Raw genomic sequence first — 23,730 nt, forward strand, 5'->3', positions numbered from 1 at the left:
ACAGCTTCAACTGCTGGACACAAGATGTCTCCTCCTTCGCTCCAGCCTCAGTTTTTATGCACTGGAGGCTTCAAGATTTTACATCACACTTGCGTATGCTGAATATTGGACTAGGATTGGCTTCCAAATCAATGCGATGTCATAGATCATGCTCACAGCCCTGCCTCATAATATCAGATTTTCAGTGAGCACATACTTTCAGCAGACGAAGGTGAAAACAACCATACTGTGTCAGTGTCAATCACAGTGAAGCTCAAACAGTCAACACATTTTTGACTGGAGGAGGATTTTAAGTGAAGGTAACATTCGCAGGTGAAGTGATAAGGTGACACATTTATTGTATTATAAAACAAAACAAACTTTTATTGATTACAGTAGATTACACATCTGTTGGAAAATGTTACCCTAAAAAGCAGCATGAAATGTAATAAACTGATTTAATGTTATTGTTGGATCACTGATTTGGTGTGCAATATTATTTCCAGAAAAGTACTTCCCCATAGCAGTGGAATTAAATGTGTCAGTGCTTATATTAATTGACTTCATGTATTCAAGGACATGCTTCATCTACTGACACACAGAGCCCTCTGTCTCAGATTGTACTGTATTCCTGGCTCCACATTACATTCAGCGGCTGCAGCGACACAGCCATTTCCACCCAGATGTTATAACTGTGTACTACGATGTTTAACCTTAGCGAGTACTTGAAAGAAAAAAAATACCTTGTTGCTCGAAGACTGTGATCTACATTCTGAGCCTTTACAGCCAGCATAAAATCTGGTTCACAGAATGGTCCTAAAACATTTGGGATGAACATGATTTTCAACAATGATTACAGGTAACAAGAAGATAGACAGAAGACAGGCAAGAATTCAGCTGGGTTTTTTTTTTTTACCATTCAATAAAATACCAAAAATTAAAAAGTTTTAAATAAAGGACCGATCTACTGTAAAATGATGTGAGGATCATAAATTATCTGTGCACAAATTCTATCTAAAGGACTTTGGTAAAGATTGCTGTTCCAGTGTCAAGATAAAAGAGATTCAATTTGCATTCTTAGTGTGAAACAAAATTATAGTCTTGCAAATTTGTTTTTGTTTTGGCTCTGCTAAATCTGTATTCACATCTACACAGTCCCTCTGAACCAGGCAGAGCTGGCCTGGTGAAACTGAAAGATGCTAAGATGAGGGAATAGAACAAGCAGGATTTTTAAATATATTGATCCTCATATAAATTAAAATGCGGGTCATTTTCCTACCGACATTGAAAACCCCTCAGTGAGCGCAGGTTGTGATACAGCTTGCATCACAAAGTCAACACCTCACTGTGGGGACCCTGAGCCAAATATACTCCCATGTTGAGCCTCTGATGTCATTTTGTGAAATAAGTTAGAGTAGACTGACATCTGCAGGCCATTACCTTGAATTGCTGCTTCTCTTGTCTCCTCTACTCTCACTTATTATAAACATGTAAGAAAATGTACGTTTTCCTAATACATTTTTATTACAAACCCTAATGAATGTAATTAATGCAAGATGAAAATAGTCTATCTCTTATTCACGTGAGTCTGTTTCTCAAACACAAGCGTCACCTCTAATGTTGCCTGCTATACATTTTTTTACCCACTGGATGGGGCTGTTGCCAAAGCACTACAGCACAAAAGAGAAGTTCATGTCAGTGATTAATGTTATTTTAAAAGCAGACAAGGAAATGCCTAACTCAGACTTAACTTTTGTTTTATTTAGAGCAAAAATCATTTTAGTGGACACATGTCTCTTCAACCAGTGCTTTCATCACAACAAATGAATCAATAGAGTTATAATTGGCAACACATTCGAGGTGGTATTTAAAAAATACAACAACAGAGAGGTTTGATCGTTTGAAAAACAATCTTTTCAGGTAGAGTTTGCAAGTGCAATTTCGAGTCAAACGGGTGGACTGAGTGTTGACTCATAAAGTGACAACGTCTGGAAATACACGTGACATCTGGCCAAGATGAACTCAAAATGTGATACAGAACAAAGCCACTCAGTGACGCCTGGAAATATTGAAAGGAGTGAAGGAAATAACAAAACATGAACAGCAAACAGGGTTAAGGTCAATAAAATGAAAGCGAGGGTTTCTGCATTCTCTTTGTTCGTACAGCTGACTCACTCTGACAGTGACATTTTCCCTCAAAGGGAGCAATACGCTGACCTTTCCCTGTGGCACTAGATGCCACATCCGCAGTTTGTTGAAGAGATCTGTCAGTGTGACAGATCACATAAATCTCATCTGTTGCTAGAAGAAGCCCCATGAAAAATAAAAGGGGAATCAATCAAGTACTAATAAACGGTGTGTGTTTTTTCATGAGCACCAACAGTATTTAAATCATTTCATGTGATGGAATGGTTCAGATTTTACATTCACCACAGTTTGTTTCATCATTATTATAAAAATCTTTTGAATGTATATTTTAGACCTGCCGCTAAAATCAAGGTCAACATGTATTAATAAATGAATCTTCAAAATTTCTAATATATGACTTTTTTCACCAAATGAAGGTGAAGAACACACCTCTCAAAGCATTCAAACCTGATACTTTGTGTGAGGGTTTTCCCTTTCTTTTGGTATGGAGTACAGCAGAGGAGCTAATAACAACGTCCTCAGCACAAAAAAGGAAAGCTGTTTGTAAGCCACTTTACTGAATAGTTACAGTATATTGAAATAAGACATCTTTGATGTTTTCATCACACATTAACAGTAGTAGGGTATCAATAAAAATGTGTATAAAGCTGTTACAGGACACCTAGAATGTGTTTAAAGCGGAACCATTTGAATAAATATTACCAAGATACACTGAGTTTGATGCATTACATCTACATTTTAGCAGACTTTTTTGTACAAAGCAACTTACTGTAATTCATACATTCATACACCGATAGCAGTGGCTGCCATGCAAGGTGCTGACCAGCACAGCAGGAGCAGTTTGGGGTTCAGTATCTTGCCCAAGGACACTGTGACATGCACAGCCACAGCCGTCCCATTTTTACCTTCTTTAACAGCCTTTAAGCAACACTTTCTATTTCTATATCTATTTATATTGCTATATATTTTTCGCTGGATGAAAATGGACCAGTTTGACCTCGAACTGCAAGAGTCAGCACAGTGTGTATTAAGTCTCTATGAACAAAATCATACACCAAATTAAAAAAAGAAAACAAAAGAAATTGTTCTTTCTCTGCTACCTCTTCTTTATAACTTGCTAGACTGAAAAGCACCACCTGATGATGGAAGCCCATCAGCATATTCATCAGTATTGCAAACAGCCCTCCATTATGAACACTTCAGCCTGTGTAAACATGCTGAACAAACAATTTGAATATAATAACTGCATATAAAGAAATACAGGTGCAACATTATTTAACCTTCAAAGATGTAGTTAACTTCCTTTGCATTCAATATGTGTCTTCAGTTATGTCTGCTTGTTGTGGGTAGTCAAACATTTGACTCTACCCACACTGAGCACCTCCCTGAAGTGCACATTTCAGCGAAGGCTTCCAGCTACTATTTCTAAGCTACAGTTTTGCTTCTTATTCCAACTGTACAAATCCAGTGTTTTTCATGATGATGCTTTAAAAAAAAAGTGACACTCAATATGGTACAGAGATATGTGAGTTGGAACGACTTGATGATTACTGAATCCTTAATAAGTAATCTCTGAATAACTGATTCAAGGACAGCATAACAGATAATGATCACAGAATGGGAGATACTATATTAATGTATCAATACATAATGGTTAAATGTGACTTGTGAAAGTACACAGAAACAGTGACTAATGACTGAGTAATTACTCATTAATGAGTCCACTTGGTAACTCTCTCAGCTATTAAGGACAACGAATGATGAAAATGCTCAATATGTCTCCTCAAAGATATTTATGAACTAATCATTAACTACTGATTAATAAAGCATCCCCCAATCTGTTGTTTAGTAACTCATCATCTACTGTTGCCTACAGTCCTTAAATCACAGTTATTCAGCAACGACTCATGAACAATTCATTGATTATCGAGTCGCTCCCGATCTGTTCCTTAAAACTCACATTTTCGTTACATTGTGTTACCAAAAAGTCTTCCATTATGCCTGTCATTGTTTCTTATACAAACTCACTTGCTACATCACTCTTCAGGAAAAAATGCAGATGACTGGTCTTAATACTGATTACGCACTATCGATACACTTTACACGTTAACTGGATGTTTACGTTTGCGCGTGAAAGCGTGTTCTCATTAAACTAATCCAGAAAAACTCACATGGTTTTATTGCTGTTCCCTTGGTAACAAGCAAACCCTTGCCCTTTTAGCCTACTGGCATTCGTGTGGATCGTACCACTTTGCGGTCGTAGGGGGAACGAAGAAGCTCCGAGTTATAGAACGACCTATTTCTGCCTGCAATTGATTACGTTATAGATTATTTTATATATTTATATTTTGAAGTAACATTCAAATGTAGTGTCTTCATTTTGAATGTCGCACACTCAATTTCCTAGTCGGTCTTCGGGCACAGCGCACACCGGGACACCCCTCCTCACAGTAACCTGACGGTCGTACAGTAAGCTGTCAAAAGCTTGTTGCTTAAATCTGTGCAGCGCTACAAAGTAAGGATGAAATGAGGTCGGATAGATGGGCGAAATAACAAGCTATAGTTCTACGAACAGAGCGTGACTTAAACGGGTTTTTTGAGCGAGACATTTCGCGACCACTTGACATCTTGTTGTCCCCCCCCCCTCAGTTCAGTTGGACCGCTGTGTCGTCTGCCCTTGCTGCTGCTGGTGCGTGATTCCTCAAGGTAGCGGTTCATCCGTGATGATGAGGTAAGTAGGTGCTCTCCTCGGCTAACAGTGAGGCTAGCGTAAGCTAATAAATGTTAACGTTCATGTCGTAATGTTAGCCGCATGACAGCTGTGGCTCTAGCTCGCTAGCTAAGTGTTTGTGATTAGCTAGCTAAAGTAGCCTAGGATGAGAGTGCATATCCGATACTTAACTATGCTAGTAGCAAAACGTGCATATGAGGCAGTATGGCACACGATGGTGTCAGGTGTTGACTGTCACTGTAGTCCTGCTGTATTATCTGCTGTTTGGAGTTAAAACATAACTGTACATACAGTAACTACTGTAAGGGCGATTCAGCCATTGTCAGACAAGAGAAATTCACATGTCACCTTTAATGAAAAAATAGATAACGACCTTTTATTAACTATCTCAAGTAGTTTGTAGGGGCTTTAAACAGAATTACCACAGCACACAATATGCTTCCAAGTTGTGTTACGACAGGCTGTGTGTACCTACAATATGTGTGCCTCTATTCACCCTTATCACTAACATAAGCTGTGCAACATGAGTTTACCATCTGTGCTGAGAAAGCAGCGATGAAGTATTAGATTAACTGCTTTGGCTAAATATGTCATCATACTGCCATGTCATCATATTTTCCTGCAGTAGCATTTTCTGTTGTACATTGAAACACTCTAAATCAATTTTGACTGTTTACCCTGTCAGTCTTAGGAGCTGTCATGCTGGATTTCACATAAAAACCCACTTTGAATGACAAGTCACAAAAGCTGAAGAAGCTGCAGAATAGGGGACTTTTGAGAATAATGGCTTCAGAAAAGTATCTCATTAAATGCCATAATATTTTGTATGGTGAGTTGGAAAGAAAAGCTTGGATGTACTCTGATATCAAAATTCAAATTCCAGCCATACTCACAAACCAAACCAAGGGATGCCAAATAATAATGACAAAGGGAGATTATGAAAAAAAGCCTACATTTGCAGTTACTATGTAAAATTGTGGGGCATTGTTTATTATATCCCATGATGTAACATGACAATAATCTATAATCTATAATCTATCTATCTATAATCAAACAGTGCAATTCTCACATCAGTTACATTTTTTGTACAGTTTATTTCTGCTCTCCTAGTTTTTATTCTGTGCAGTATCATATTTGATATTCTACTGTTGTTTGTAGCATTTAAGTAGCATTTATTTATACTGTTCACTCATATCAATTATTACATATTGCAATATAACTTTATAACTATTATATTACCTACACTATAGTCATAGTATGCTACAATTTACATATCTTTAAGTTGCTTTCTTTAGTAGTATTTATATTTATAAAGTTTGAATGCAAATATTTGTAAGTTCTATAGTGTGACATTTCTATTCTACATAGAGCAACTGTAACTGTAATTAAGTATTTCTTATTCCGAAAACATGTTCAGGACGTGCACTGATTTGCTACTTTCTTTACATGCTCATATTGGTAAAGAAGGTTGTCACAGTGATAGATACATCATTTCTTAAGTCTGTACTTGCTCATGATTGTAGTAATAAATTCTGGAGGCAAGATCAAATGTTGAATTAAGTCAAATTGTATTCATAGATAAAGGGTCAACTGCACACAGTGTCGTGCTCCGGGCTTTGCAGCCAGCTCTCACTCAGTGCATCAGCATCTGCTTTTCTATTGGCCAATTTGTGACTGGGAGGGTCTTCCAGGGGCAGGCACTCAGGCAGGAAGGGGGTGGCTGTAAATGTTTCAGTTAGAGTTGGACAGGCTGTCTGTTTTTACTGTTGGAAGGAAAATCTTTTCTTTCTGAATCTGTGGGACAGAGACAGGGCTAAAAGCCATTGTTAAGGTCAATATTTCAACGAGTTAGCTGCTCAAAAACTCTGTCTCTAACCTAGATTCCTGGTCGGGGACTGAAGTTCTTTAGTGCTGCATGAAGTGAGAGAGGTAGGTTTTGCTCCGTTTCCTGACTTGCGTCCAAAGGAATTTGCTGCAGTATGCTGTGGGATAGCATGCTGTATTGCCGAACGGTTGTTACAGTAGAAGATCAGGACTAACAACAGGAGAGTTCAGTCTGAAGCTGTTACATTTTGGTCTTAGTTGATTCCTAGATCATGTTACTTTTTGACTTTCCTACAGATTTATTCAGGTCAAGAGTTAACTGCTTTTGTGCCTGCTCATCAACTTCCTGTGTGTTTAACCACTTAGTGTGCTGGTCTGACTTTCCTGTCCTGTCTTTGACTTCCAGCATGATGTGTGCTTAAGACTTGCCCTGACTTTTTTAAAATTATGTATATGCTACAGTGGGCAAATAACTCAATAACTGAATTTGCCTCTAAGTGCTCTTCAAGAATCAATTTGCAAATTAAAGCTCCCAGTGTAATGGAAAATAGATCATACTAGATATAGAGAGAAAGCACAGCATTTATTTCAATACAGAGTGTCATATGAAATGCAGTTTTTAATTGTTAGTCTGCTGTGGTGGATACTTATCAACATAATGTGCTACGAATGCATCATTAGCATAACATGCATCTTATGGTTCAGTGGATTTCAACTTAAGAAATGATTGTGTTCTGTTATTAATTGACCAATTACCATGACACCACCAAGCTACACATCTCATACCAGCCCAACAGCTGTTTGTCTGTGTCTGTGACATACTTTCACATCTCTTGAGGAAAAATTGGCATACATAAATCAAATGTGAAGTGTGCAGACTTGATACTGCATATGTAAATTTTAGAATGGTCAGTGGAAATAATGAGAATCTGTATCCTGTACTAATGAGCTACCATTAGCAACATAAGGTTGGAAAAAAAAATCTAGGTACACATCTGGAGACATATGTCAGACATAGGAGCGAAGACAGGCAGATGGACTGAGAGAGATCAACATGCTTTGGCGCACACATAAAAAGTGATCTAGTCAGAGCACTGGATTTTAATTTGCGGTGGATGCATGTGCCCACAAAACAAGGACAAAATATCTGGTTGAGGTAAACTGGCCATGCTACTGTATGTTTAGTATTTTTTTAATTATAAATGCATGTGTTTATTAAGCTGTATGATCATTGCTATGCTCCATTTGAGTCCTTTGAGGAAATAGTGTAGTTTGTGACTTGATGACAGCTGTTAATGCAGGCTTGATAGAGGAGGTTATTGTCTTACTATCATAATTACATCTCTGAAGGCGATTATGTTTTCACCGATGTCAGTCTATTGGTCAATCGGGAGGTTTGTCCACAAGATGACAAAAAAACATCTGAACAGATTTCCAAGAAACCTGGGTTGATGATGTGTCTCAGCCTAGAATAGACCCCATTAACTTCTGGTGTGGATCCTGATAAAGAGATGGATCCAGGAATGTTTTCACACTTTCTCCAACATTGCCAGCTTTTTTGTACATGTAATTTCACAGGGAATAATGGATCTTGATGGAGAGAATCAAGCCTATTTAGGTGGCTGGTATCTATGAGCAAGCACAATATGATGCAGATCTAAGATCTGGTCAGCAAAACCATGGTTAAGCAGTTACGGGTGGGTTAAAATTTAGAGGGCTGTCGACTTTGGTATTGAATTAGGTTTGATTGACTGAAAAGGGACTCTTTGGTCTTGGCAGAGGTATGTGCTCTACTCAGAGTCATTTAGTAGCTTGTTAGTGAAGTTAAAATTCTGCTTTGGTCGACAAACTCTGACTTCTCTAAAATGTATTCAGTTTGCTGGGGATGTTTTGCTTGTCAAGTTTTCAGTTTAGAGCTGAAACTAATGACTGTTTACATTGTTGAGTAATTCAGTTATTTTCCTGATTAACTGATAATTTGTTTAGTGGACAAAATGTCACAAAGGATTAAAAATGTTCACTACAATGTCTTGGCACCCATGGTGATTTTGTGCAAGCAACAGTGCAACCAAAGACTTTTAGTTTAAAAGAGATCAGAGCAGTAAATGCTCACACATGGGAAGCTTAGACCTTAAAAAATGACTAAATGATTAGTCTCTTGAGAGTCTGTTATGACTAAATATAACTTGACTAATTACACAAGATCACATTTGTTATTGTTTGACCTAATCTGCTTTCTGCTTTAAACTGCGAAAGAACAGATGACTCTAGAGAATGAGCAGTCTCCAGAGAATAGACAAAATTACATGAGATGCTGTGAGTGTTCAAAAATAATCTATGGTTGCTCTAAATGTGCCAGCTGTAGACTAACGATGCCATGATTATGATGTTACTTGTTTGGACACAATTTCAGTAATATACATGTTTTTTTTGTCTTTCAGATCACAAACAGAAAGTGCCTTTTAGAAGATAACCTGGCTTGAAGTTGGTCCGAGGACATTGCCGGCTTTTGCTTTATATGAGGCCAGACTCAGGCTCCAGCACTGGATACCTCAGCTGCAGTCCCTTTGCCACCAGTTTGCACAACATCAGCATTTTAACAAATGCTAAAATAGAGGCATAATATAAGAGGACAGAGAAGATTGACTAAAGTCAAGTCTGCATTAAAATTCCCTCGCTTTTTTGTGGGCACCATCATTTGAGGAATATTCATGTGAATGTTTCACAGAAAAAAAAACTCCATCTGTGGTTGTATCTTTTTTGATGTGTGATTTCTCAGTGACTGACCAGCCATCTGATCTTTTTGCTTCAGCTCATGGAGGAATCTCCAGGTTGTTTTAAAAAAGGACTTTATACATAGAGTCGACTCACAGCTTTTGGTTTATGAGGCACGAGACAATAAGATTAACTTGAAAAAAGAAAAATCACATATATGATTATAACCTTTGGACATGGCGTTGAACATTTCTTCAGTAAGAGACACGAAATGGCTAACTCTGGAAGTCTGTCGACAGTTTCAGCGAGGAAACTGTTCACGTAGTGATGAGGAATGCAAATTTGCTCATCCACCGAAGAGCTGCCAAGTTGAAAATGGGAGAGTTATTGCCTGCTTTGACTCACTGAAGGTAAGAAATATTGCACACACTGTATCATCTGTGACACCTTAATGACCACTTACTGAATATTTAAAAACTTTTATCTTATATATAGAAATAGGAAACTTTAAAAAGCACATGAAATGGCTTGGGGTAGAGGGAGGGCAGGTGTTAACAGGTCATGGATTGCATCATTCAGACAAAAATGAAAGTAAAAGTGGTAAAATGGGCCTCTGAATATACTTTAGCGGCTTTAAGGCACCTTGGCAGCCAACCCACGTAAAGTCTGCGTCTGGGAAACACTATGTTGTGTCGACGTGAGAGGGAGAGTGAGGACTGCACAAATATAAATATGTATGGGAAAACCTGACGCTGCCCCAACTTCTGGATTCATGCAGTAATAAGTCACAGAGCAAAGCTGCAATCTCAAAATGAAAATCTAAAACAAATAGAGTAAAATACCTGTCAGATGTTACTCTCATCACTTATCTAAAGTAGAATATAAAACCTCAGTTGGCCGCCAGTTGGATTACAGCCAGTTTATTCTCCAGTTCGCTCAGCTGCCCTGAATGAGAGCCGGGCTGCCTTAATCCACTCTCACACATTTACCATCACCCCACAATACAGCTCTGCCCCCAGGATTATTCTCATGTTGAGTCATCGTCTTATCTCCTGACTGTAGGCAGTTTATACACAGCTTGTGTGGACAGAGGGTCTTGTCTGTGGCCTGGTGGTCAAGGCCATGAGCTTTCACTTAGAGTAGCTACTTTTTTCCTTTATCTGAACGGAGTGTTTATTGATCAGTCATGAATATTGTTAATTACATCATAATGGAGAAGTAATGAGCTAACATTACTTGAGTCATTTCAACTTAAACAGTATGAATGTCATTCGGACCATGCACTGCATTGATTTGGAATTAAATCTACTCATGAACAGATCAGAGTGATAATTACAGTTCATTCTGCACATGAGATTGATTTAAAAAAACAATGTCTGGCATAATAATTGAATTGCGTGGTCAGAGGCTTTATTGGGTTGAAAGTACAAAAAATAAATACATAATTGACAAAGGATAAAAGTAAAAATGTAATTATTTAAATTAAGTATACTCAAAGTTATTTTATTAATGATTTATATTAATTGTTGTTGTAAATGTTATTATTGGTCCTGGAAGAAAATACATCGTTCAGTATAAATATGTAGCTGTAATTATATTTCAAGATTCAAATGTGGCCTTGATAAGGCTACAGTAATTTAAAGTAATTAATGATAGAGCAGTTATACAAAATAGTGATGCTGAATCACTACTGGGACATATGCAACTGCATTAGAATAAAAATATATGAAGCCGCAACCCAAAATTATAGCCTGGTGAGAATGGAAATAAGAGGTCATCTAGCAAATCGAAATTTATTGCACTCATGTGGTGATGTCACAACTCTAATGACAAGACTTTTATCTAAGGAGTTATTAAATATCTGTTATCAACATGGCTACTGGGCCTTCATTTAATTTCACAAAAAATGTTGTTTTCTTATTACTTAGCTATTTCATCTCATTGTTGCCATGTGATTAGTTCATTTTAGCCTTGTGACCATGAAGTGAACGATCAAAACAACTGCTGTCAAAGTTTGCCTCCCGTTCATCAATTACTCCTAACAAAGATAACATTGTTATACTGAAGAATGTGCACATGCTTTAGTATTGTACCTAGTATCTCATGACTTGCATTAAAGCAGTTGAGAGTCTTGTTGACACACAATTGTTAGAATATGTTCTCAGACAGCAGTGAACCCATTTATGACACGTTAACTACATTTATTCAACTCTTCCATATAGATCGGCACCAACTTAACCAGTTGCTGAGTTGCTTTTGAGATTTCTGTCAATCAGATATATAACATATCTTCTCTGTGACCTTTATCTCTCGGGAAAAATGGGGCATTCAGTGGCCTACTTTCTTTCATTTTATACTTTCAAGCAACTGTAAACTATAAAGTTGTATAGACATAAAACATTCAAGAGGATGATTACATTATACTGGGACAGAGCTATACAGACTAATGAAATACTGATGAGTTAAACCTACATGATTATTTCACTAGGAAATAATTAATATAAATCTCTTGGGAGAAATGCAAATGAGGTGATATTAGTTAACATGATTGAAGGATTTCAATGTGAAGGGCAGGGGATGATAGCCTTTCATTAGGCTATGGATGCTTGATTGACAGAAAGTGTGTTAGTAGGCTCATTTTAAAGTCTAAATGGAGATGGTAATACTCAAGCTTAATAATCAGACTGATGAAATGTAAAGCAAAGCCGCCTACAAAGCTGGCAAGCTCAGGGATGTCTTACAGTACATATCAGCTGTGAAGTCATAAAGAGAGCTCTGTGAGTTGATATCTGACTGGTCTTCATCTAGATATTGATCCCTAGACACCTGTTTATCATACATTTATATTGGATTTTTCTGCAGCACATCTGCTGCCAAAGCTAATGTTCAAATGTAAAGGCGGAAATTGTGTTTCCTTTATGTAAGCTAGTAGTGATGGGTGTTGATTTTATTGGTACCAATGCCATTATCAATTCTGCTCATTCCAACCCCCATAGAAAAGGTCTGTTTTCAGTTCAGCTCAAACATTCAGTGTATTGGCTGCCAAATTGGACATTTCCCTTCTTCAGTCAGCGATTAATGGAATGAATTGGCCTGGAGGCATTCGATTCTATTGGAACCCTCAGTTTGCAACTAATTAATTTTAATTTCAACTGGAATTGAGATTCCCATCCCAGTAAACAGCAGTCTACAGTTGTGTAGCTCGAGCTGATGGACATTTTTGCTACATATCTGACTGTCATGCTGAAGGATCTCATTTCAAAGCAAAAATAATATCCACTTTGTCTGAAGATAAAAAGATCTACGCCCAGTTTTGAAGGTCATATACATCTAAAGTGCTCTTTGTGTATTTTCTATTCTATCTGAATACAGGGCCGCTGCTCAAGAGAAAACTGCAAGTATCTTCATCCACCTTCACACTTAAAAACCCAGTTAGAGATAAACGGACGCAACAATCTCATCCAGCAGAAGACAGCAGCAGCCGTGCTGGCCCAACAGATGCAGCTCATGATCCCAGGACCCAGCCTGCAGCCTGTGGTAAGGTCCTTTTTTTGTCTTGTTCAGCTTGTCTCACTTGTTGTATAGTGTATAATGTCATGCTTTATAACATTTCCTGTCCCACAGGGTCTTGGCACGAATACTGGTCTTTGTTATGGTTCATACATGTCACCGATGAGCCATGGAGTGAGCCTCGTGCAGACAGATAACCTCCCCAGCACCCCGGTTCTTGTTCCAGGGAGCCCACCTATCACAGTCCAGAGCTCCTCCTCTTCTTCATCTTCCTCTTCCCCCTCACAGAAGCTGCAGCGTACAGACAAACTAGAGGTATTCGTACACCACAAGTGTCAGTATTTGATAAAAAAAGACACTTTCGTAAGTTAAAAGCTGAAGTCCGCTCACTCTCTTAATAACCGCTCCTCTCAGGTGTGCCGCGAGTTTCAGCGTGGAACCTGTGCAAGAGGGGAGACAGATTGCCGTTTTGCTCATCCGAGTGACAGTCCAATGATTGACACCACTGATAACACTGTCACTGTGTGCATGGACTACATCAAGAGTCGCTGCTCCAGGGAGAAGTGCAAGTATTTTCACCCGCCTGCACATTTGCAGGCCAAAATCAAAACCAGTCAACAGCAAGTCAGTCAGACAGCCGTGGCAGCCCAGGCCGCAGCAGTGGTAAGACTGAGCCTTATCCTTCTATACTACTGCTACTTTGGTGTAATAGCATTTGCCATGACATCACTGAATGTGGAGCACTATACTACAGATTTATATACTGTTATTTGTGATGGCATATTTAACGCAGTGGCATATTATAAAATTGATCTGAAGTAATGAACAAATAAGAAAGTCAGCACTTGGTGTCATTGTTAAAGTCCTTTCCCACCTTCACCTAAAATTGCAAGTTAGTAAACTGGTGCCATTAAAAGTATGCCAGTAACAATAGTTAGCTGTATCACATTTTTATGTACATACTGAAGCAAACAGTCTTTTGTAAAGTGGATTTTTGGAGGTTTGTTCACAATGTTATGCCATTTTTGACACAAAAAGTCAGCAGACCAAAGTAAAATAACTAATTTCCTGTTATTTGAATACCAGCATGCATCTGCCCTTTGCCTGTTTCTCTTCTGATAATTAAGAACATATGCCTGTTTTAACCCTGTGTTTAAACATTACAAAGAAGGATGAGATGAGATTAGATTGATGGTAGTTGTTGTATTAAATGCCAAGGTTGACATGCCAATCAAATTAAGAGTGATAGCATGCAGGTCCTAACCTTACATTCCAAGCTTGTGCTTTTAAACAGGACGCTTCATAAACATGTACTGTAGTATTACCATATTAAGGTTAACTGAGAAATGGCTTGTGAAACAGTTTCAGTGTTCAGTTGTGAAAAACAGTGTGAATAAAGTTTTTTTTCTTTTGATTGACTGATTGTGTTCAGCTGCCTTAACAACCGATTATCAGTTAATCATTAAAAGGCTAGGGTTGTTTTTCCATTAGAAAACTGTTTAAATCAGAAATAACACATAAAGTAAATACCAAGTTCCTTTTATGTTACTTAACTAAACAACACAAAATAATGACTGGCTCCCATCAGTCGCTCTTCAATCATTTGTATAACAAAATACCAGTGAATGGCTGTAATGTACTAATAGCAGTTTGTATAGAATGTCTTTAGAGTGTTTTTTTAATTACAAATGACTTATATTTAAATGAACAAGATACTTTTTGATGTGTCTTTGCATATCTCTGATAGTCGATAAATACATGATGATCTATTCAGTTCTTAACAGTGATTATCGGATTGATGATTAATCATTAGTTTTTACTTTGACTTACTTCATTTAAGTTACTTTAAATGTAAAGCATTTTGAGCTCTCTCACTTGGTAGGAATTGTAAACACACTCCAAACGCAACAAAATTACCTCTGCATTGAAGCCACGTGGCTTTCTTGCCCTCCTCAGATCTTGTTTTTATGGTTGTTTAGATGTACATTTTATTTCCATCGCGTGAGATTTAGGTTGTAATATCCCATAAGCAATTATGTTTAGTTGTTTAAATTGAAAAGCGGAGGCCTCCTCCATCCCACCAAAAGCCTCAGGGTGAATGTAGTCAATGGAGCTCCACATTCTGTGCTTCATGACATCGAATACTTGGTTATTTCAGCTGTTTCTCTGTGATGTTGCCTTTGGCTAGCTCTCATCTTTCATTTAACAATACAAATTTGCAATGCTTGATGTGCATTTCATTGTTATCCCTTCCTTAAAGCTGTAAAATCAATGTATGTATACCAAAATTATATAGTGTGCATACTGTAGCTGCACTGGTCGTATCATGGTAGTCGCAGAGTTTTGATTACAGTTAACAAATGCTGATCAAGTATTGTTATAATGGTGATCCATTTACAATTTAAATAGTATACAAGATTGTAAATCTGTGTTGCCAAAGCTATTGATAACTGATTGATTGATTGACTAAACATGTTGACCTACTAATTAAGGAATCTTTAGTGTCCTTTAATCAGTTCTTTTGGTTACTGTGCATGCATATTGTGTCGTATGTGGTATACTACATTCAGATTATTTTGTTTTGTTTTCCCCCTCTCACCTATCCACAATGCTGTCCCCCCATGACGCACCTCTGCTTGCTGTTACCTGTATGTTAATACGCTTGAATCCCATTGGCCCACTGCCATCATGTGCTCGCTGCCTGCTATTAAAAGACTCAGTCGACTGCCAAAGCAATGAAGCGATCCCTCGAGGCAACTGTAGACCTGGTATTTTCACCTTTTGCTTTGGTTGTTGCTATTAATTGTACTGTGATAACTTTTAATTTCTGTCATTGTGTTAAAGCTTCCTCAAGTCTTGTGTACATAGTCACCTTCAGTATCTTTAAGTGCTTATTTTGATAAATATTATTACTTCATGCATTTTTTTGTACTCTAAAACCATGCTTGATTTTTCCACAATGTGATACGTCACCTTTATTGTGTAGCCGTGTTTGCTGTTTTTTCACATTTATTTATGAATACTAAATATTAGGTGTATATAGCTGAATAGAGAAAATGGCTATTTTGGAAGTTTTGGTGTGTCATGTCTCCTTTTGTTATTTTTCAGGGCTTTCCCCACAGTGTCCTGCAACCCCTACCAAAGAGACCAGCACTTGAGAAGAGCAGCTGGGCCAGCTCTCTCCTCAGCCCCAGTTTTTTGCACTACCAACAGGCTCTGGCCAACACACAGCTGCAGCAGTCCACTGCTGCATTTTATCCTGCAGGTGAGCCTCTAAAGTTGTTCGAAAATTGATAGGCATTTTATCATCTTTTCTGTTTTAAATATGTCACTTCGGGCTCCATTACTTTTTTCTCGGGGTGGATGTATTGTTACATGTCAGAAGACAACAGCAATTATAAATCATAATGTCATCATCGTTGCAGCTCTAATTACAAGTCCTTGCTGTTGGCCTCAACAGAAATATTGACTTGTCATATTAGTAAAGGCACAGGTGTTACTACATTATAACATTCACATGCTCTGTTCTCTTCAAGTGTCCAAGAGTATCTTGAGAGTGAGACAATATGCCAGCATGCACAATACCCTGACACAGATACCAGAGTGGTTAAATGAAACTTTCCTGCCTGAAATGTGGTGTGTAAATGTATGCATTGCTTTTCTCACACAGGTTCTATCTTTTGCATGACTCCCACAAGCAGCATGGGTAGGTCCCTTTCTCATTTTTGCATAAACTATGCCAGACACTGGTAAAGGTTTCATTAATCTGGTTTCTGTTGAGGAATTTTACTGTTTCTCTTCTGCAAATGTGTTCATGTTGCATATTTGTGAAAGTGTGTAATTATTTATATATATATGATTAATACTCCCAACTAATACTTTGTTCAACATCACTTCAGGTAGTCAAACATGATTTAAAAACGCATTTTCTTTGCAGAATTGCAGATCAGAATCTCTTAAAAATAAAAAATCTCACGTTAATGTTTTAAGTCTCTAAATCTCCACAAATATCTTTTAATAAAACTACTATGATCATGTTTGGTGGCATTGCTGTACATGCTGTCTCTTTTGGGATGACGTGTTCTGGACAGATTTCCTAATTTTATCTCTTATCAGCCCCGCTTTTTTGTTCTCCCCTGCTGTCTCGCTTTGCTGTGTGATCACATGCCATCTGCTGGTCTAACTCAATGATGGCTTTCTGCTAATGTCATTTTGTATTTGCCTGGCAAGAGAGAGAAAGAGAGAGAGAAAAAAAACACAACAACATTGCTATGGTTACCATAATGCTCCACCTCCCTTTTCATTGCTTTCATGGTTCCCTTCCTGAAAAGTCCCCATGATGTACAGTGCTACGCCTGCTACTGTCTCTGCAGCCACTTCTCCCGCCACAAGTGTCCCCTACGCAGCAACAGCGCCAGCCAATCAGGTTTGCTCCTTTTTAAAGCTTTCTGTCATAAATCCTTGAGCTCTGAATAAGTGCTTCATCTTTAAATCAGGGGAGTTGCTTCAGCATCTGCGTAGCATTGCCCTGCTTGCATTGCCTCTCATTAAGCTTCATGTATCCAGTAGGACTAGACTGCATCTCACCCCCCACCGTACTCAAAGGTCTTCCATCTGGAAATATTTGTGTGGCATATATTGTTTACTGCATGGTTTTTGGGTTGTTGTTTTTTTTGTGCTTCATTTGTTGTCAGCTTCTTTTTAATTACTCAATATGCTGTTCAAAATGTTCCCTGAAAGGAGTAGAGAATACTCAAAATACATTAGTAGTTAAGGTACTGGTCACACTGCCTCTATTAATTAGTTCACATTTGCCATTCATTTTATACACTGTCCTGATCAGAGTTTAAGTTTTGTCACTTTCAAATCCTCTGAAGTGGCAATGTAGAGCTGTGTGAGTGTGTTTATATCTTTGAGATTGGTATTATATATATTTTGGTATTATCCCAGATGTTTTGCTTTTAATGTGTGGAGATTATAGAGGAGTGAAAGTAAAATATTTGTTGAAACATAATATTCTTTGATCATTTAATATCAAATATTTGTTCCATATGTGGAGTGTTATATGCTTATAAAGAAAGATTATTATGATTAAATGATTAGGCTGCTTTGCTCCAACAAGGATTAATTTAATCTGAGATTAGTTCTCATCAGAGCTGCTACCAAAATGAAAATAAATACATAAATAGAATAAATCAGATGTTCTGGATTCCTTAACAAAATGTTACAATTCTTTGCTAACTAGCCAGAACATTAGTTACATGTTAGCTAATGCTACATGTAACTGCTGGTAAAAACCCAACATTACCTGATTGTGATGTTTGATAATAAAAGCCTTTAAATAACAAAATGACTTTTACTGAGAATTTTACTGTGAAAGATTCATAAGAAATAAAACAATCATTTTACCAAATTAGTGGGGCTTTGTTAGCATCTCGGTGCCGAGGGCTACACAGGAGTGGAGAGTATAGGTATTCAGTGTCACACAGTACTGTTTATTTATAAAAGCCCCACCAATACTCAGGTTATGGAAAAGATGCTGACACCGTTATTAGGGAGTGAAAGATCAGAATATCAATATATCAGCCAATATACATGCATTTTTTGCAATGATCCCTTAAAAGTTTTGATCAGTCATCTGTGACAAAGATATGTAACAGAGGCAGGAAATATTGCAGTTTAACAGTAGACTGCACTAGGAATTGAATCATTGTAAATTCTCTCAAGCATCTTTTCCTGCATTAAAAACTCTATGTTTTTATTTTGTTTATATGTTGGTCAACATATACACTGACACCAGTATATCTGTGATAGTCTAATATTGGCTGTGATAGTCTAATATTGGCAGGATCTATTTATGAGGGAAAAATACAACTATACAATATGTAAATTTGATGTAATGGTGCAGCCATGAAAAACCATCATAAATTGTCAAAGGTATTTTAGTTCATGGGAAAATGAAACTATTATCATTGTAACTTTAAGGGCTAAAGGTATTCGTTTCATTTCATAATTCTTGATGAGCACTTGACATTCATCATGTAACAAAAACACATTTGGACTGACCTACATGTTGATTCTATTCAACCACTAAGTGACTGTCTTTTGTCCCTGACATAGATCATCCTCAAGTAACCACCGGGAGCAGAAGTCAGTGCCGTGTTGCTGCTGTCAAAGACCCCAAACAACTGCTCTGTAAATACTCTGTTAACACCACACACAACCTACAACAAGCTGCATGTTGATAACATCACTGATGATGTTACTTTGATCTCACATAAGAAATTACATAGCTCAATTACTGGGATTATACTGCGTTAGGCAGGTGTCACGGAAGATTATTGTGTGTTTGCGCCTTTGCACCTGCATTAACATGCATCCTCAGTTATGTGCATAATATCCTGGTTTCTATTTCCTGTAGCAGTTCTGACAAGGTGAGAGGTGTGTTTAGCCTCTTAATGAGCTGAAATGCAGTATGTCTCCAGTTCACGTAAAGGGGCCTCATGAATAAAAAATTAGCTGTTCTGAACATATTTAACCAGGAAACACATGTGCAGTGCAGATACCATGTAACACCCTCATACTAACTGATACAGAAACACACAGAAATGTTTTCAACTATGTAAATATTACAAGAGAAAGACAAAACAGATCTAATCTGAACATCAGTTTTCAGTGTGTGGACCAGACATGTTAATACCAGGTGTAAAGGGGTTCCTGTATTGGAGATTGTTAAAAAAATGTTTTCCTTCATGAATGTTTAATGTAAACTAAGATTTTTTCACATTAATGATTGTTTATCTAGTGCCAGATTTCATTATTTGAAACCAACTAGTTAAAAAGCACTTATTTATCTTAAAATTCCACATTGTAAAGTGTATGGCCGTTTCTTTCAAGTGTGCTGAGGGCAGTCTATCTACATGGTTTACCCTGTCATCCCCGGAGAACAGGATCAATGCTCCACCTCCTGGTGTGCCTTTGCATTGCATATACAGTATGTTTGCTGAGAGAAAATACTGTATAATCCCTTTGCTGCACAGACTACTTTCTCTTTAAGGCAGTGAGGTTACATCGGTTAAAGCAGTTAAATGTTCCTCTCTTCAGTTATGTCTGACTCGATGGAGTATTTGTCAGTGGTTTTCATTTCTAGGGCCGGTTTCACAATGGCTAATGGCTAACCGAGTAAACATATTTAATAGCAGGTACAGTTACAGTTACACTTCTATTTTACCAGGAAAATTCTGAATGAGTGTGATGATACAAAAAAGTCCAGTAGTATAAAATTTCGTCTTAAAGCTCATATTTGTAAAATGGTTGATTTTCGAGTCTCATTCCTAACTCATTAAATACTGATGCTTACGAATGGCGGACAAGCTGACCTACAATCCCAAAGTGTCACTATTGGACGAGTTCGAAATGAGATTCAGAAATCAACTTAATCTTAAAAATAGGAGCTTTAATGAGACAGAGCTCAGCTCACTTCTGCTGGCATGTCAATCAAGCAAACGGCTAATGAATTCCTCACCGCAGTAGCAGAGACATCTTTCCTCTTTTTTGTCATTTGGTGCCACTGTTAACGATTGGTGAATGATTTCTGCCATAAAAGCATCTGGTTCTGAGGCCTTGGCCACACACGTATGAAGATATTTTTCTTGACAGATATTTATATAGTTCTTACTTAGAAATGAAACAAAACAAAAAAAGCACACCAGGCCAGTCAGTAGCAATAGAGTCTACATCAGACACTAAAAGAACATTTTGAGCATGCATCATGAGCTTATTCTATTTAAATAAAATCATCCATATCCGTAGATAATAAACAAGTTAAATTTTAAGAAAACATACCTTAGTGCTATTAGTGCTAACCAAATATAAACAAAATGGTAGTCTGAACAAGAGGCAAAAGTGTTTGTTTTGAAAAGTATCTGCATATGTGATATGTGTGGACAAAGCTTGACTAATCCTGAAGGAGTTGAGTTTCTAACTGTTTTTGGCTTAAGAAATCGATTTGATTTTTTTTTTATTTTTTTTTCTGGAACAATCTAACTTTGATTAGGCTAATCCAAGATCAAAATCAAGACTGGCCTAACACTCCAGACCAGACTGAAATATCTGTATCAAACAGGTTCTGGAACTTTGAAGATACTGTAAACCGTGTCTCTAAGAGGAACCTCTACAGGAATGGAAGATAACTCAGTAAAATAGTATGGAGGTACCAGCTACTGCTCACAATCAAACTAAAGTTCCTGTAATCCTCAAAGGGTGGAGCTGAGCAGTATGTAAACTGTTAGTCTTAATGTTGCAGTCAGTTGTCAGTACTGTATTATTTGAATGTCATAAGTGCCTAAAGAATTGTGCAGATGAGAATATCCGTGCATATTTAAAAGGCTTTGTGTGAAAAATCATTTACTTAATTAAGTCACATTAGAAAGTCGTCTTTTTGCAATGCATTAGTAATTTGCGTACACCTGTTTAGATTTCTTTCAGTTAATTTCCACTGATGCTCAGACCTTTATATAAGTGTACAATGTATAACGGTTTATTTTGCTCCTCTCTTAAGATGATCACATAGTGTACAACGATGTTTTATTATTAGATTTATGCACAGTGAAATACTTTATGTAGGAAAGTAGAATTTAACTAGGTATGCTTGTTAGTGAGGCGTTGTGTGTGGTTGATGCTGATCATAGGGTTTGAAACGGACAGACTGGGTGTTCTATCTGGATGAGTAAAAAAACTAAACTGATTTTTAAACACTTTCCACTCATATGAAATGTTCATCTGCGTTCATCTGTGTTCTCTGTTTAGCAAATATCAACATTCCGTTTCATGAAAATGTGTGTATATGTTCGCTTGTGAGCGGTTAACAGACAATCCACCAAGAGATGTTGCATTTGTTCACAATAGGTTCTCCATGTAATTTCATTTTGTGAGGTTTTACACACTTGGATGGAATATAAGGAGTATACTTGGGTATTTTACTAGCTTAACATTAGAGAAGAACACTTTTAAGATGTATTTTCTCTTCTACCTTATGATGAATGTAATTTATTAAACTGACTTTAGCTCTGCTGGAGGTTCCTCAAAGGGCCTCGTTCTGTCGTTTTAGCCTCTGAAAAGCCGTCTTGTGTCCGGGGATTGAATGTTGGAGCTTAAAACATTTCATCCTTGTCACTGCCTTGTCACCTGTAAGGGACAAAGAACCTAAGCAAGGCCATATAATTGATTTTTATGCACAAAAGTGCATTGTACAGGCCACGTTTGATGAAAATTTTCATAATAGTGTAATTATAGTTTGTGTTTGAATTGTTTTGATGTGTTGCTGAGGCAATCTGAAGTTGCAGTGATAAAAAAAAAAAAGTGTATTTTTGTAGGTGATGAAATTTTGTGTTTCCTCCTCACAATAACACATTAGATTGTACTGTCAGATATTTGACTTTATTATGCCATGGTGTGAAACACTGTTAGTGAACCAGTGCATACAAATATTCTTTAAAAATATAAAGTTTGTGTTTTTTATTGCATGGCAACATCTTGCAGCAAAAAAATACAATCCACTGTCAGAGCCTGTTGAGCGCGGAACACTGCAGACACGAGTCTGGAGGTCTGGAGTTGATGGTTCGGTGGCGTTTTTAAACCTTCATTTTCTTTTTCAAAGATATGATTGTTTTTAAATTGTAGGTTTTTGTTAGATATATATGTATTTTTCCCTTATTTATTTTACCTTCAAATAAAAAGGCATTTAACCGAATGTTTGTTTCACCTTTTGACAAAAAGCTTGAATGTCACGGTCACACCTGCACGTTGAGGCTGGCTGAGATTCCGATCACCCGGTCATAGAGATGTGGACGGGAAGAATGTTTGACTGACTGATGGAAGCATTTCTCTGAAGCACTTTCTCAACAGTCGGATGACTGAGAATTTGTGTTGCTTTTTGTGAACTTTGCCTTATCTTTGATCTATGTGTTCAGTCATTATTAACTCCACATTGTCTCATGAATAAAACACATTTCACTTTTTATTGATACATGAGTTTTATTACAAAAGAAACCCAAACACTATCCTGACTGACAAAAGGCTTGATACTGATAGGACTGACTAGCTTGCTTGTTAAATTAGATCACACCTCAAACTATGCCAGTGCTATTTTGTTCCATCCTGGCCTGAATAAAAAATTCCCTTTGTAATTTTTTCTTAAAACTTATTTGTGAAAATTATTTTATTTGTGCACAATTAAACACTTCATGTTGATAGTTTTGTTCCTGTAAATTCAAAACTGTGTGAAATCTAATATTGCAAATAAATAAATGTCATGTAAATGCCATGCTGTGAGCTTTGTTATCTGATTTTTTTCTGTTTTGTTTAATTTGTATCCTTTCAGTGTAATTTTAAAGGTGTGTTATGGAAGAATTTTTGTTGAAATTTGTCAACATGAAGTGAAGAAATCACAGTTTTGATATTATGACCTCTATGTATTGTGCGTTGCAGAGATATTTACTGAAGTTAGCATGCTAACCAGTTAATTACAGCATGTTCCAGTCCAACAGTCCTGCACTCCCCATGGTGGTCCGAGCTCCCAGTCTGGGCCACTGCCACACTTAACAGCAGTTAGCAGTTACTCTGGTGTTTATCTGAATGAGTATGAATGTGATTCTTACATAATGCACCTTTAAGACCCTAAAAATGAAGCGTTAGCAAGTTTTAGTTTGTCTGTGAGGAGGTTATATTTTCACCTATCGGTTGGTTTGTAGGCGGAATCATACAAAAACTACTGAACAGATTTTCACGAAACTTGGATGGAGGATGAGTCTCGGCCCAGAATA

General features: G+C 37.3%; 1 protein-coding gene across 1 annotated transcript; it reads left to right on the forward strand.

Annotated features, from left to right (window-relative positions):
• Positions 1-4,392: 4,392 nt before the first annotated feature.
• Positions 4,393-23,231, forward strand: LOC119025462 (muscleblind-like protein 2a). The gene is made up of 9 exons (XM_037109031.1): positions 4,393-4,858; positions 9,124-9,807; positions 12,770-12,934; positions 13,022-13,222; positions 13,322-13,570; positions 15,622-15,675; positions 16,016-16,172; positions 16,578-16,613; positions 19,028-23,231. Exons 2-9 carry the CDS (start codon positions 9,634-9,636, stop codon positions 19,150-19,152), a joined length of 1,161 nt encoding a protein of 386 aa, XP_036964926.1. The 5' UTR covers positions 4,393-4,858; positions 9,124-9,633; the 3' UTR covers positions 19,153-23,231.
• Positions 23,232-23,730: the final 499 nt, after the last annotated feature.

This window comes from Acanthopagrus latus, chromosome 9 (genome assembly GCF_904848185.1).
Source record: "Acanthopagrus latus isolate v.2019 chromosome 9, fAcaLat1.1, whole genome shotgun sequence".
Classification (NCBI taxonomy): domain Eukaryota; kingdom Metazoa; phylum Chordata; class Actinopteri; order Spariformes; family Sparidae; genus Acanthopagrus; species Acanthopagrus latus.

Bases quoted from the DNA above. Each gene is read 5' to 3' on its own strand.
- LOC119025462 (XM_037109031.1), top strand. From the start codon at position 9,634: ATGGCGTTGAACATTTCTTCAGTAAGAGACACGAAATGGCTAACTCTG. The intron at 16,173-16,577 runs GTGAGCCTCTAA...TTTCTCACACAG, and splicing joins TGCTGCATTTTATCCTGCAG to GTTCTATCTTTTGCATGACT. The intron at 16,614-19,027 runs GTAGGTCCCTTT...TCCCTGACATAG, and splicing joins GACTCCCACAAGCAGCATGG to ATCATCCTCAAGTAACCACC.